This window comes from Centropristis striata, chromosome 4, assembly GCF_030273125.1.
Source record: "Centropristis striata isolate RG_2023a ecotype Rhode Island chromosome 4, C.striata_1.0, whole genome shotgun sequence".
Taxonomy (NCBI): Eukaryota; Metazoa; Chordata; class Actinopteri; order Perciformes; family Serranidae; genus Centropristis; species Centropristis striata.
Genome location: NC_081520.1, coordinates 41,781,470 through 41,798,079, shown reverse-complemented (window position 1 = coordinate 41,798,079; position 16,610 = coordinate 41,781,470). Strand labels below are relative to the sequence as shown.

At 42.0% G+C, this 16,610-nt stretch overlaps 1 protein-coding gene across 3 annotated transcripts in view; it reads right to left on the bottom strand.

Annotated features, from left to right (window-relative positions):
* Positions 1-16,343, bottom strand: part of cux1b (cut-like homeobox 1b) — a 73,914-nt gene extending 57,571 nt beyond the window's left edge. For 2 of the 3 annotated variants that reach the window (XM_059330687.1, XM_059330688.1), the window contains exon 1: positions 16,217-16,343. In XM_059330687.1, the coding sequence (XP_059186670.1) occupies positions 16,217-16,279 (63 nt within the window). In that variant the 5' untranslated portion in view covers positions 16,280-16,343. The remainder of the gene's footprint in view (positions 1-16,216) is intronic. The other variant, XM_059330689.1, reaches the window with a different exon arrangement.
* Between the last annotated feature and the right edge of the window lie 267 nt (positions 16,344-16,610).

The following is a 16,610-nucleotide window of genomic DNA, read 5'->3' as shown; positions in this document are numbered from 1 at the left end:
TTTATTCTGCTGAATGCGGTTTTTGTAGAACGTGGGCTCTTAGCAAAATAAAGCCGGACTGAACTGTGGTCAGTTTACATGTTACAAAGGTGCAGACTCAAGCTAGAAATACATAGGGCACATGTCCCTTTTCTCCTTGTGCCTTTGTTCCGAACAACTATAAAACAGCACATCTGAATAGTTTCCCTTTTTTAATGAAAACAAACTTTAATGTGCTGACACAGGAAAAAAAACCCTGTGTTGTTTTCTATAGCCAAATGTGTACTGATGGCGCCAAACTGACTTGATGTTAGGGGTGTGCCATATCGTATCGTTCATGATAATATCGGTATATTTTTTTCATGGTTAAAAAAATGCATATCATGATATTGGCAACATTCCTACTTATTGATGTAGTGGCGTAAGGTTAACATTAGCTAACAATTAAAGTTGTTTTAATCACAAAAAGCTACTCTCTGTCGCTAAACACATGCAGCTTTCAAAATAAGAGCACAGTGTGTTAACAGAATCTACCACAGAACTTACAAGAAGACTGTCAAAATAAGATGCCTTAAATAAAACATACAAGAACCTTTATTCTCCTTTACAAAATGTCATTAAAATATGCCCCCGGAACCCCTAAATGGTTATTTTTATTATTTTCTCATACATTTTTTTTGTATTTGGCAACTGTTGAGATTTGCACTTCACACTACATTTTAGATTTTTATTTATTTATACTAAAAAAAAACATATTTTCTATATATTTTTAAGTATTTCCTAATATCGTCAAGAATATCGTTATCGCAAAAATAGCCTGAAATATCGTGATATTCTTTTAGGGCCATATTGCCCACCCCTACTTGATGTCTCCTCTGAAACTGGATTTAGATAATTTACAAAAGACAAATAGATGCAACTTCCTGGTTGATATCAACTCTGATAAGAGATTGCAGTATGCAAATATGGATAACTGGTTTAAATTATTTGCAGTGAAGACTGTCAGTGCCCCATCGGTCCAGCTACCTGATCCTGCTAGCACCCACATCGCAGTTTATATTACAGTCATGACTAAAGATAGCAGATTAATAGATGGCTAAATTGAAAGATGAAGACCTTTCATTTCTATAATGACTGGAAAGGTGACATCTGTCACTATCTATCCAAAGTTATGACAGTGACCACAAACAGGAATACTGTGGGCAGATTAAAAGCTAAAAGTATTGGGTACAGCACAACAACATGAAGGAAATTTATTTTATTCATGTAAGCGCAGTGAACGCTGCCATTTCTTTCCGTAATCAAGCATGGCCAAAATATCTGTTATTGCTGATTTAAACCTGGTGAGAAACTCCAAGATAACAGAACGCCGTCCTGTCTGAGTTCATACAAGGATCCAGAGGTGCACACCGCACATTTTGATGTAATTTTAGAACAATACAACGGATCAAATGTTTACCAAATATCATAATGCTGATGTTAAAAAGTCAGAATTAATGGATCATTATTTCCGTCTACAAGAAGATTTTACTATGCTTTTTTTTCCTGAATGGAGTTCAGATCGATTAGGGATATCTGGGCTGCCGCTACTACAGAGGTGTTTGGGTTGGACAATATAACAATATATACCTTTCAATAGTAGATATTGTCCATTTTGCATTTGTATTTGTCGCAGTAGCTACTTTTTGCACAAACCCATAATCTAACACGATTTCTAAAATACCTCTGTAACCACAGAGCAGGATGAGGCATCCAGTTAATCTTAAAACCTGTGACACTTGAAAAGCTTGTTCTCAGGAACCTGAAAGCCTCCATTTTGGAAGAATGTGTGTAATTTTTTGGTTTGTAGCCCAGGAAGTTCCACATAAGAAAATAACAAATTTGAAGTACATTATGGTTATGTTAATCAATTTCTCAATTGAATGTACAGCAAATGTCGTTTGCATTGAAACATTTCAACTTGCAATAGGATGTGGAGACAGAAATTGTGCAAATTCTGCATCTACTCAAGTCTTTGTATTAACTTTGTATGCAATCATGCCACATGAAAGATTTGCTCTGCTCTGGTGGTGTAAATACACCTTTAGCATGCTTCAGTTTGAACAAAGTGGTCAGAAGTTCAGACATGGCAAGTATCAAACTTAAAGAAATCCATCCAACTTATGCTGTCTGTTATAAACAACATTTCCAGCTAAGAGTCAGTTATTACAGGATTTATTTGGAAATTATTAAGAGGCATCAAATAGCAGCAAGTAAATTTAATGATTCTGTTGGCTTCATCAAGTTCCAACCATTTTTAGGGGAGTGCTGCTAACTTTAGCAGAGGCTGCTCTACAGGGGCTCTGCCATCTGCCATACTACTGGGATTCTCTTTCCATCATGTTTGACATAAATGACTGACATCATGCTAGTTTGATAAACCTAACATATTACCATGTTTGACAAGGAGCCAAGACATGAATAAACTCTAATTAAAAACATCCAACATCATGCAAATTAAGGGAGTCTATATTTCACAATGCATGACTTATGCAACAACAAGAGATGTAATTGCAGAGGCAAAGTGCAAATACCAGCACTCATGTTGATGCTTCGCTGTAACGGCTCCAGAGCGCCACAGAGCACCAAACAGCATGTATGAAAACTTGTGTACTCTGTGCTCGGGCCTTCAGGCTGGCTCTCCGAGGTCAACGCTCTGTGGCTCTCCTTGGCCTGACTTTGAATAGTTTTACTTTTCAAGTCTGAAAACGGTTTAATTTGCTGGTGAATTAATTCATTTAACCATTTCACATTAACTCCGACACTATTTTTAAATCTGGCTATGGCTGGTTAGGACTGCACTGTCTAGTTTAGCAGAGGATGGAATATGGTGTGTGCAGGGGAGCATTAAGTGGGCTGTAATGTCTGTGTGATTGCTGTAACAGCCCTGCTTGGCTTGGTTGGACTGGCCCACAGCAGCAGTCCCTGTCCTGGTTCATTTGGTCGTCTGGTCAGCTGTAAAGACGATTGGAACAGATTGCCAACACTCCCTAGAGAGACTTCAACACCGACTTGGCCAAGAAGCCTCCCGCACACTGCTCCACACGCGTGTGCTCTCACATGAATGCACAGACAGGCCGCTGTAGTAACTTGGGGAGCCCAGTCTTTCCACATTCTTTTGAACTCTGTTTCAAAAGAGGAAGCCTGCTAACATGTTCGCCCAATGAGATTTGGCATGGTGAGCTATGTTCTCAGCTAGGAGGGGAGGTTGGGCCAAACGGAAATGACTATCTCTCCGTCCTACAACTGTGGTAATAATACTAATCACTGATAACAGTCACGGGTAAACAAATCCTATTACCACTGGCCATCAGACCCAAGGTGTATGTGTGTGTGTTCATCTCTCCTAATGAAATTCCTTCCACTCGTCTGCAGGCAGAGAGAGGCCTTCTATCTGACTAATTCGCTCTAATTACTCTAATGAGCCACAGGTGATGATACAGTGAGACTGATTAATTAAATGGGAGGCACCAATCAGGCTTGTCTGATTATGCCAATCATATCGACTACCGACTAAATGAGATAACAGGAGACAGACGCACTTTAATTGAGGTATCAAAACTTCATGGAATTCCTTATGCCCTCACGCTCCGACGATGCTGAGACAGATAGGCTGGTGGAATGACAACAAAGTTATTGTTATGTACACAGTATGAAGTCAATCTGCAGCTGCCGTCTGTGCCGCCACGGTGACCAGGAGTGCACACAGAGGGGAGAACACCACACAAGGATTTGCTTCAGATCTCATTCTCTGTGGAATAATTGGGACTGTAGCTGCTAGAAACACTTTTGTTTACACCTAGTCTGCAGCCACACATGCCAAGTAGTCTGCCACCACTCCTTTAGTCCAAACACAATGTAGGTTAACTGCTCCACATTCGCTGCATGTTTTACACATTAATCTAATGGAGTACCACTCTTGAATTCTTGCCAGGCGCGGAGAAAGACGGACAAAAATACATTTACTTCTTCTCACTAACACTAACACCATATTAGAGGGTACAGAAGAGGCTAATATTTTAAGATAGAATGTTTCTGTGTGCTTTACAAAGAGTTTTTACAGCCTCTGTACTTGGCAACATGACACAGATGTTTAAGAGATGAAGTTTTCTGTCCTGCCAGTGCAGTCGCTAATCTTTCCTTTTATCTCCGACATGTCTGAGGCTGTTACGTGGTTATGATAGTAAACAGTAAAAGGCGTCTGGAAAGATGTCTTATCTCCAATCTACGAGGCCTACCTCTGAAGCTTCCCCTCCATCTCCCCTCAGAGCGTTTCACCTCCTGTGCGGCTGACTGTTCTGTATGCCAAACCTACTGTGTGGGGGTGGAGTCGTGGGGTGGCGGCTCAGTCAGGAGCGACAGCCACGCTTGCTACAACGACACGGTACATGATCACAGATCACAGGCACGCCCCCTCAAAACACAGCACAACAGCAACACAGATAAGAGACTACAATCCTGGCTGCCTGTCTGCCTTCCTACCTTTGACATAGCAGGGTGCAGAACTTTAAATGTGCCAGCAGACGCTGTTTTCGCAAACCACACAGGGTTTTGAAGACGCAAGTCATATCCTCCTGAATCTCTGTTTTTGCTTTTCCTCTCACCCATTGGAGTCAAAGCCACAAAGTTTTCTTAACCTCAAGCTAACACAATAGTTTCACTGTGACAACTGAGGTCTAAACACTTTTGTGTGTTTGTGCATCTGTGTGTGCATCCATGTTTGTGTGCAGAGCGGTTGGGGGCGGGGGTCAGCCTACCACTCTCCACAGTCTAACAAGACGCTTGTGGTCCCTGAGCGTTTTGCTCCTTTTTTTGAACACAGATCCATATCTACCGACAGCACAGGAGCTGTCAAGACTCACCTCACTGACGCTGACGCAAGCCTGGATCAAAAACAGGCTTTTTACACCGCAGCCTCGTTTGTATTGATCCATGTTTCTCTGCTGAGAGACTGGTTGTTGTTTTATCTCCCCAACATCCAAGCCTTAACTCTCCTGAAGCTTACTGAGAGCTAGTCATTATTTTGCTCGACCTATTGTCTGACAAGGGGTTTCAGAGGCCGGGCCTGAGCCTAAATACAAATATAATGAGACTAAGATAGTTTCTGGCGTGGAAGGAAGTGCAGCTCACTTGGTCTCATTTTTGCAGAGTTCGAATTTAGCTGGAGGCCTGTGTCACAAAGGGTGAGTGGTGTGGAGGGTGCAATGGGAGGAGAGGGGTACGGCGATATGCTAGGGTGTAATGCATTGGTGAAAGGGCAAGATTTTTCATCCCTGCGTTTACAGGGTGGAACGGCTAGGATATTGAGATCTGAGATAGGATCAGAGGGTAGTGAGCTGTTTCAGCTACGATAAAGGCCACGCATTACAAACAGAGCAAAGATAGAGAGAGAGAGGGAGAGGGTGAGAACCAGAGAGAGAGAGAGAGAGAGAGAGAGAGAGTATCACACCTCTCATCCCTGAATTAATGCCTCCATTCTGCCAGGAAGCCATTCTGTGCCAGTGAGAGGAGATTGGGGAGGGGATGAGTGCACAGATACGGACTAAAAAATGGAAACTGCGATCATGGAGAGGGGCGATAGGGATTAATCAAGTCTGGAAGAAGAGTGGGGCTCTCCAGGCCCTGTAGCACATATACAAGCCCCGGTCCCAAGGACTCAGGCAAGCAATTGACATCACCGCTATTAGTTTATATGACACCAAATGCACATGCAAGTAACCATGGATGGATAATGACAGGGTCACAGGTGCAGGCTAGCAATGCTGTAGACATCCACTCATCATCCACTGTGAGCTAGTCTTTCTGGCCCAGAAAGTCTGTGACCCTCGACAATGGAGTCAGTGTTCAAAGTTGCTCTAATTTAGTTAAGATTTGATCTGTTCTCAATTCGTTAGCCTATTTCATTTGTTGTAATTCATTTAGATCTCCATTTAAGGACTACAAACGGCTTCATACCATTGGCACAGTGACAGGACAGTGAAAACAGTCTGCATCACTCTCATGTGCCTCTGGTACATTAAACCGCTGCTCTGCATGATGCCCTTTTCCACGTTTTAATTTAGCCATATCTATCCGTTGTATCCAGTAATTTTCTTGACGCCTGAAGATGACACAGCAGCAGGAGTTGTGCCACAGCCTATAAAAGCAGCATGTTGACTTCTCTGCATTAATCAAAAGCATGTATGAAAATGCCCCATTAGGTTAGATATATCTAGACGCTTTAATGTGTCCAACACATGCTGTCACTATTTTCTAGCATGGCCTAGCCTTCTGACTGAGTTTGACACCCATGGTCTATACGATCAACATCAACAGAGCACGGCCTGGGGCTAAGTCTTACTCAGCCTTTATGAGTAAGAGTTTTTCTGCCCCGCTTGCACGACTTTTGAGAGGAAAACGGCAGAGAAACACAAGTGAGAAAGAGAGAATGAGCATAGCTAATCCTTACAGTAATGACAGAATAATTAGCTTGCATTAGGCTATGTAATGGGTTATAATTATATCATTTATTCTGTGTTGAGAGAATGTGATATAAAGCCTGCACAATGAAGGAAGAGGAATTGAGCTCAGTGGGAAGTAGGATGGAGCATGTGTAAGAGCTCAGGCTCTTTCTATTGATTGATCCAAACATCAAACGAACCACTAGAGTAATGGGAGGAGTGAAGGACAGCTAAAAGCTATTTGGAGCCTCCACTGCATAAAAGACTTGACCTGTTCCACACAGCCTACATATCAAAACCATCAAACAGCAATCAATAGACCAAAGCGGTCAACTCAACAAACCGTCACCCTACTAAAACATCAAACCCCCGGCCCAAGCGTCAGATGATAGGCTACACTCAGCTTATCCATTACCATCAGATAAAGAGGAGATAAAACACAGAGCCTAATCCTTTCATGTGTCGTGACAGCCACAGCAGCCTCCAAGGCATTCCTTCAGTCTGGCTCTCAAATAGTTTTATGGCGGAAGGCAGCCATTCAGTCAGCCAGCCAGCCAGTCAGGGCTGTTCTGGTCTGTTTGTCTTATTTCACAGTTTACACGCTGTTTTATAGGTAGTTATTATGGTCACCATGGTGATGCCATACGTTTTTATGGTCTTTTGGTCTGAGGGCAGAGAGTGTAATAAACGAAAAAACACACACACATGAAAACAAAGACTCACAAAACACGCTCCTGCTGTGGAAAGGTCTCCTGTCCCTCCCTTCCTCCCTCCTTCACTCTTTATCAGTCTCACCAAATGCCTATCTCCTTACTTTCTGCTTCATGTGAAACATGGATAGGCTAACGTACAATTGTCCTCTCTCATTCCACATCTGGAGCTGATCAGAGGGCCTCCTGGAAGTTGAGGCCTCTGGGCCTATTAATAACCATACCGCTGAACTCAGGGTCAGACAGCAGTCAGCGGATGAGCCTGTGTCTACTAAACACATATTCCCTTCCCCCCTTCCCCGGTCCTCAAGAGGACAACTCTCACTTTTAAAAATGAGATGGCAGGCTGCAGAGTTTAGCAATGTACATTCACTTTAAGTTAGGGCTTTTAAATTGGGGCATACAGATACTCCTCAAACTCACAAATAAGTCAACAGAGACTAAAGTTTGAAACTTGTGACCTTGCATTTGGTCATTCCTTAAAAATAAAACAAATACATAAGTGTAGGAAAACAGCCTGAGCTAATTGTGAGACAATTTTCTCCCTTCTTGAATTGTTATTTTCCTCTTTCCACGTCCACACAAGTTCAAGTTCAAGGAGGCTAGACCTGTTAAAGGCAAGACAGATGGTAAAGTCATCATCTGTTGGCTCTAAAGGTTAGACCAGTCAGACAGCCCAGGTCATACCGGGGTCTGCAGGGTCAGACCACCTCTGAACCCTGGCTCCAGTCGGACAGCTGCTCAGGTCAAATGTCAGGGAGAGGTTAAGGTATCGTCTGAGGACGTCCAATGAATTTAACAGATACGAGACTGGCTCATTGGTGTAGAATTTCCCATGTTTTGGCAAAAAGAGAGAGACTAGTAGTCCTAGTTTCATTAATTATGCAGTATTAATAGCAGGTTGCTAGTAATTAACACTATTAAATCTGATTCCCTCAACAATTTAACTCATTGACGCCTAAAACTTCCTGTAAAACCTCTGGGCGATTTTAAAATAAGCCCCTAAAACCTGAAGTTTTTCTGGAAATTCAACAGAAGTGTCAACTCTTCCTACTAAATAATAGATTTTTCAGCCTCTGTAGCAGATAGAAATGAAATTCAAAAAGTATTTGAGAGCTTATACAAACACTACAAAACGACGTAAACGCTTTCCAGGCTTCAATGGGTTAACTTACAATATCAAGCATTACATTGATTTTGCTCATCTGCACCTAAATAAGACAGCAGTTCTTTCCTTAAATGATAACAGCTCAAAAACTGAATATACACATAAGCAGTCAGTGTATATTCTTCCTTAGCTGAGCTCCTCTGACTGGGCAAAGTTCGTCAACCTACAGCGTACAACTGAAGCACTGAATATATCACTGAATGCAGAGAACAATTTGTTAAGCATAAACCATCCCCATCCAGCACACACATGCACGCACCTGTGAATACAGGGTAGTTGAATCATCATAATCGGTGGTAGTTTTCTGCTGAGCCCAGCCAGCAGTCTGTGTTATTTTTAGAGGGCTGACACAGAAGCAGGCCGTCCATTTACTCTGTGAGCTGGCAGCAGGACCATCACAGCTCTGGTTGCTTTTAAACTACCAAAATGGGAATGAGCTCAACATAAACACTGCAAAGGTGTGGACACTTACAGAAACGCAGTTAGCTCAGATTCAGAGCCATTACTTTAACATTAGGCTCCTAAGAACACAAGGTGGTGGTGTATGGAAATGCCAACTCCACACACATTAAACCTTCAAACACGTCATCGTCTCATGGCGGTGATGATGCATGTTTAAGTTTAGAGAAGAATAATACAACAACTACTACTGGGCCGAGTGTCTTTTAAAAAAATAATAATAAATATCTGTACCAATACCAGCACCCTTAAAGTGATATCAATGCCAAAAGAGTACTTAATTTAATACCTTTTTTCTCCAGGAACTACACTGTGCTCGGTAGTGGCCCAATCACATGTCCCATTAAAATGAAGAACACTTGCAGTGATTGGTTACAAGAAATTAAAAACAAACAGTCATTTCTTTTCTAGATCTGGGTACAAAAAGGATCAAACGCCATCGTTGGACTAGAGAGGTTTTGATTCTATCTGAGCTTGTGTTATTACAGAGTACCCAGCCCTAACAACTTCTGCATTAACACTGTGAGTCAATAGGACAAATTTAATCATAGCGTCTAGAGAGTAATTGTAGTAATTGTTGGATAATCCACATGAAACCCTTATTTTCAGAATAATAAAATTCCTGCGGTAGCAAATCACATTCTCCTGGATGGGCTGAATAGAAGGTAAAGGCAAGCGAAAAAGGACAGAGTAACAGAAATTGGAGAGAGAAGTGAGGCTAAAGGTTGAAGGCTGTTCCCATCTGACGTGACTGATGGGTTGAGCCTGAAGGCCAGCTATGGATCTAGCAACTGAAGCCATGATTGACATTGAAAATTACACAGAGTGAGCTATTAGCAGATAGCAGGCCATATCATAATTCAATCCCTACACCATCAAAGTGCACCAATATCATAATTCAATGCCAAGAACCATTAGCCTGCAGCACACCAATATCGTAATTCAATCCTGAGGCCATCAGCCTTTGCCAATATCATAATTCAATACTTGGACCATTAGGACACGCCAATAGGCCTATTAGAATTCAATACCTATGGTCAATGATCTAACAAGACACTGATACAGGAGTCATGGGTCTGCACATCAGGCCTTATTTAGCCCAGACTTCTTGATAACGGTGAGATAAACAACACTAAAATTAGGTAGGGCAAATGGTTGACCATAACTCGGCTCCACCAGGGGCTGAAGGCCGCAGAGTGTTTGCTACAGAAACACATTTCGGCAGGCTTATGCAGAGGGACACGTTTGTTGAACAAAATGAAGCCCTGCATTAGCTTCAAACTCAGCAGTGCACTCAGCCAAACTCGTCAAAAACGTTTCAAACACTGGCCTCCAGTGTGTGACCGTCTACAGTTGGTCTAAATTATCACATTGTGGTACCTTGTGGAAATGGGACTCCATTTCGTTTTCTGGTCCATTGCCTCTGTTTATATTTCCATGTTAACATCTTGTTTAGCTCCTCAAAAGAACTGCAAATCTCATCCAGGCTCCGCTTGCTGGGTCATCAGAAATCTGCACCTTAACAACCAATCAAATGGTTTTTAAAAGCTCAGATTTCCTCGGCTGCTTTGAGTCAATTTTTCACCAGAGTTGTCATTATTCAAAGTTATTCCCACCACACATTTCTTAGGTTTCCCCACTTAACTCTAATCCTTACGTACTGCATGTATAGTGTAAAATGACTCTGGAGAATGGAAAATACAGGAAAGAAGAATGTGTTACTGAAAAATTGAATGAATTACTCAGCAACTATTGTGACAATTGATTAACCATATTTCTGGTAAAAAAGGGCCAAAAAGGACAAACACTAACTGGGTTCCAGTTCCACAGCGGTGAGGACTTTCTGCATTTTATATCATCGTCATTTAATTATTGTAAACTGAATATCTTTCGGTTTTTGACTGTTGGTGGGACAAAAAAAGCTGAAGATGTCAGCTTGGGCTTTAGGATATTATTACAGGCATTTCCTATTTTTACTGATATTGTATAAACTATAGCAGATAGCAGTAATAGTAGCTCTAAATTAACTGTTCTGCAGCCTGAATTTGATCCTACTGTGTGACCAATAACTTTTAATTATTTGTCTGTCACCAACCTCTAAAAAAAACAAGAGGTATTGATTATTGTAATACAAAACTAAATTAGATCACCTTGATAAAAGGTGAGACAGCTGACAACATGTGGTATACAGGTATAAAGATAAGAACAAAAGCAGCAAGAAAAAAAGAATGGGAGTGTGTGTTTTGTTGAAACTGGATCTAAGCCCACTGCTGGTCTGCACCTTCTTACTTTACTAGTCAACTATAGACAACAACAGACAATTTTTCCCTTGGGAATGCAGGATTTTTGTTTACTGAAAACCATAGGCTTACTATTACAAGGCAAACAATACACTGTACAAGATTACATCAGCCTCGGAGGCACTGTTTCCAATATACACTTGATTTTTTAAATAAAGTGGACATCATTCTCAAACTTGCAGATGGAAACAGCTAGTATTCTCCAGAGCGAGCCTAAAGAGAAGTGTCCAGTCACTGAAGCCCAAGCCCTCTCTACTGTCTGGAATACAGAGCAGCAGAATAATGGATGCTTCTGTCATGAGATACGGTGAAACTCTATGATGCTGGAGGTGAGAGAGACTCCAAGTGGGTCTGTAAATAATGCCTGCCACTTGAAAATAGGTCTCTGGAAACTGCCCCCTGTGCTCTTGTTGCTGGTTGTTGGGTGTTGGGGAAGTTTTGTCTGTGTAGTTATGTGTACGTTTGGGAAATATGAACGAAATATTTGGATGATTATGAGCCACAGCAAATATGAATGCTTTTTTCTAAAGCGTTTCTAAATAATAATGCAACTAAAAGAGCTGCTTTGTTAGATTTTTCTAAGAAGAAGATAGAAGTTACTGAACCAGCAAGATAAAGTACACACTTGAGCCTGTAACAAGGTCGAACTGCACAAATTAATTAGATATTATTCAGGTATTGATCGAGCAAGCCAAGACAATAATTATGTTTTTAAAATATTGTCGAGGGATTAATTTGTTTACTGAAGCTGAATAGTCTCTCTATGGTTTAGAGAAGCAGGGAAGTTGCAAAGTAAAAAATGAAAAAATGTTAGGTGAACATGCTTTAACAGAAGCCAGATAGAGAAATTTCACACGGGCTGGAGGCCCCTCTAATATGTTGTGATGTCCACAATCGGCCTGTGGAGAAACACTGCAACTTAGATTTGCTCATAATAAGTCTGTTGTGAAATCTGTTGTGATGATTCATTTCAAAGTGTAAGAACACATGAAAGTCACTGCAACAAAAAAGTAACTCTACTCTCTTTAAGGTGTCAGTTGGCCCAGTTTTTTCCAGGCGTATCTCAGTATATAATCCTGCATGATTTGAAATATTTTCAATTTATAGATTAGAATAAAAAACTAAAACTATTTTCTTGGGCTAAAAAAAGGCCTTCACAATAATACAAAGTATTGTGACTAATATTATTGGGGATTTTTACACTGTGCAAGAAGAGAGAAAATTACCATGTCTTTCGTATTACAAAATGTGCATTTTATATCACATTGGAGCAGCTTAACTACAGGCCGTTCAAATGAAATGCAGCCACATTAAATGTTTTAGTGTTGCTGAATCTAAAATTACACATCGTGGAAAGAAAAACACATTTACGTGATATTTTTATCCAAAGCAAGAGACTTCCACACCTTCAAGTTTTATAAGGAAACATTTCTATTCGTCTCACACTTTTGCATAAAGGCCTGCATTAAGAGCTGCTGACTCCATCTGTTTGGGCACCCCTATTTTTAGACTTCTGTTAAGTGCTTTTTATCTTTTGTTCAAACATCAGATGACATTGGTCAGAAATGTATTTTTTACAATGCGGGGAAAATTGTTTAATTAAATATTCTGGTATCGAGTCGAGAGAATAAAATGTATTCACTTTTTTGTATTAAATCAGGTAAACTGAGTCCAGTGTAGACACTCCTCAAAGCAGGAGGAGGGCGAAGAAAACTGAGCCCGAGTGTGACGTACAATAAATCGCGGAGGAGTTGGGGAGTATGGGCCTCCGGTGAGAATTAGCCACTGATAAGGTAGATGAAGAGAAGTTTTTTTTTCCAGAGCTGCACATTCCTCTCAGTCGTATGGAGTTTATCGTTCATAAGGATACACTAGAGCGTCTTAGAAAGTGGGATTACATAGCTGACCAAAGAAGACCGAGGGCAGACCAAAGACCTGACATGCACTCGTCCCTCACTCTGACTCATGCTTAGTCGCTCACCACCCACCAACACACAGTGAAACCTCAGTCCCAATGCCAGGTTTTGTCACTGGGCAGAGAAGCGGTTGGCTACAGTAAAAGCATGACGTGATGCCCCTTCCTCTATGCTCCCCCAGCCTGTGCAGCAACAGAGGGGTAAAAATATCCCACCAGTGAGTTCAGACAACCAGCTCATAAATTAACACTAAAACTCCTGCAGACAACAGCGGGCCAGTCGCTGAGAGATTTAAACCACTCAGGTTGCCACTGACCACAGCTCTGGGATCAGTTTACAAAACCCTTTTCCTAAATTTACCCATTAGGAGGTGGTGAATAAGAACGAACGCTATATCAGTTTTCACCGAAGTCACTATTTAGCTGTACGCTAACATAGTGAACTATTTTTCAAAATGGCTCTAGGGGGCTTTGTTCCAGGAAATGTTACGAGGTGAGATGTAGGCTATTAGGCCTAAATTGGGAATTGTGTATAGCGAAAGGTCTGTTCTTAATTTTCCGAGCGTACACAGAAAATATAAAGTATAGGTTTAGGCTTAGCTATCCGCTCATATCTTATTAAGGCTTGCCTGTAATGAAGCACAATCTCTCAAGTACAAACACAATGTTCCAGCAAACTGCTTCACTGGGTCAAAAAAAAAAGAAAAAACAACAGGAGAGAAGAGTGATGATCCCCTCTAAAGAAACTCAACTCTGTAATGGACGGACAGGGATTACAGACGTTAAAACCTCCTCCATCTGTAATTCACTGTCACCCTGCCATCATCTCTGAATCACTGATCCATTTTGCAAGTGTGCGAGACCTTGCTAAAAGCATCACTGTTGCACCCATTTGTGTTTGTAGTGGCGGTGGGGAGGGGGTGAGGAGAAAAAAAAGCATGCAGAAAAGACAAGTTAACAGCTCGCTGTGCTGTTTCAAAGCACTCTCTGTCCTGTAACAACCACCTAGCTAGTTTCTCACACAGGGAATGGGACACGCTGATCAAATAGGATTTTAATGAACATCAGCAGTTGGAGCCTGAGGAGTAGACGCTATGATGGCTTAAAGCTACTGACATCTAGGTTGGGTTGGATTTTCATCATCAAACGAAACAAAAAAAGAAAACATTCCTTTGCTGGTGCCTCACGCGCTCACACACACACACAAAAAACACAGACTGTGAATCTACACTGTCCGTTCGATCACAAGGAAGAGGCAAATGAGAAAGCAATTGGCTGACAAGGCCAAGTGTAGACCACGATCATATCATGCTAACCCCGCATTATCCTCACAAAACGGATAAAAAACAGGTTCTTCTCTGAAGGCTTTCCTCTTGGAGCCTCTCGGTGGGAGGGAGAGTAAATAAGATGTCATCAATAATAGACAGTGAATGTTCTGAGCAGTTCTGCACACACACACACACACAAACACACAAGCTCCGACTGATTCCTATCCTGCAGACAGGCCTGCCAACCGCCAGGCTTTTTGCACACGCTCAGATTCACTGTCCTGACTAATCGCTTGTGATAGGGGCCTTTGCCATAATTACCCAGGGCCTTATCACAAACTTATGCGATGCATTTTTCATGTCCTGGCTGCTGGCAGTGCCTTCACTGTCCGTGCTGGCAGTCAATCTACGAAAAAGACTGATCTCAGACAAATTCACACACACACACACACCAGTTCAGACGGGGCGAAATGGGTGAAAGCCGGGTGAAGGGCCAGAGAAGAGAGAGGAAAAAAAAAAATTAAAAAGGAGGGGAGGGGGAGGTGAGGGAGAGGAAGATTGGAGGGGAGGGGGGGTGGCAGGAAGGGGGTGGGAGATAGATAGTGAGGAAAGAAAAGAGAAAGCAGTCTCAATTTTTTTTACATAATGCATGAACAAGGGGGCACGAGTAGGAGGACCAAACAGGATCAAATAAATAGGAGAAGTGAAGCCTTGATGATGTGGCATAAGTGCAACACAAAGCCCGCTGGGAAGACTTGTTCACTGTCCTTTTGTCTACCCAGTCATAGGGGCATCATGACCTAAATAAAAGTTTTAAATCCCAAGCCTGTGCCATGTACAAAATTATGTATGAACAATTGGGCTAGCCTACATAATGCAATCTTATGTTAATTACGACGGCGACTGGGCTACTAATATTCATAAACTGTGATTTGAAATTCAGCAATGCACGTTAAATGCCACGGGAAAACACAACAGTGCTATTGTCTACATGTCTTGTGATAGGTCAAACACGCTCTAATATACACTGGCTATATTCACACACACTGAATAGGCCCAATATTGTCCTCATATCCTTCACTGTGCATGGATCTCCTCCGTGCACACCGAGATCAGCAGCGTGCGTGAGGCTGGCACATATCTGGAGTTCATCATAATCAACAAGGTCATGATCTTTCATATTTCTACTATCATTTTTTATTTAATTGCACGGCGTCAACAAACACCGTCCCGTCCCGTCCACTTCTTCCACACAGACGTGGCAATGTCTGTATAAAAAAAAAAAAAAAAAAAAAAAAAAAAAAACCTCACAGTGTATAATTGCCGTCAAAAAAAACCCACCGAGTTGATCAACCACAATCACCGAGACGACTTCAATATCTCCAAACCCCGTTAGCCGATAAGGCTGCTAATGTTTCCATTCCCAACTAAACTTAAAAGCAGTTAGAATAAAAACATAATAAGCAAAGCGGTGTTGTGTGTGTGTGTGTGAGCTGGCTGGTGTCACCACAGCGCCACCGGATAATGAGTCGCACTTATTTTTCCCCCAAATGATCCAACCTTACCGCGGCTAAAGCGTCGGGCTAACTACGGCTACTCGCTCCGGTAAAAGTTGAAGAACACGCAATAAAGATAGCCAACCGAAAGCTTTCCGCCAAAGCCCCGCCGTTTGGTTTTTATCTCGGCGCATCCCCGCGGCGTCGCCCCGGCTTGCCCAGTTGCAGTGTCCGATCGATGTTGAATTGAACAAAGAGGATCAATTTCTGATCAGCGCGAGAGAGAGAGAGCCACTTTCATCAATGTGAGGAAGAGCTCTTCAATTCTCTTCCGAAACACGTTCGAGGCTACCGCGGAAAAAACACAAAACACCGCGACTGAAAGAGACAAGACAGCCGAAGAGAATAGAGGACAGGCGGGTTAAACAGAGGTGGAACTGACCTGTAGTTGTTGTAAGTCAAAGCGCTTCCAATATTGAAACATCGATCCTGCATTGGCCGCCATCTTGAGACATATTGAGACAGGAATGAGATGCTGATAGAGAGCGCGGGGGTTGGAGTTCAGTGGAGAGGACCGGGCGGCCGGAACACCCGGACCGGATCACTCCCAGCGCTCACCCGGACAGCAGGAGCCGCACGGAATGGAGTCAGTGACAGGAGTGTTGCCTTAATAACGCCATTATAATTGCTTAAATAGCTTTTTTATCAACATTCAGATATTCCAGGTAAATAACCCGAGCTGGCATTAAATTACTCTTCATTTTATTACCTGGAAAAACACGAAATGTCAGCGCCGGATGAGTCCCATGTTTGATGTTGTAGTATGTGTCATCATT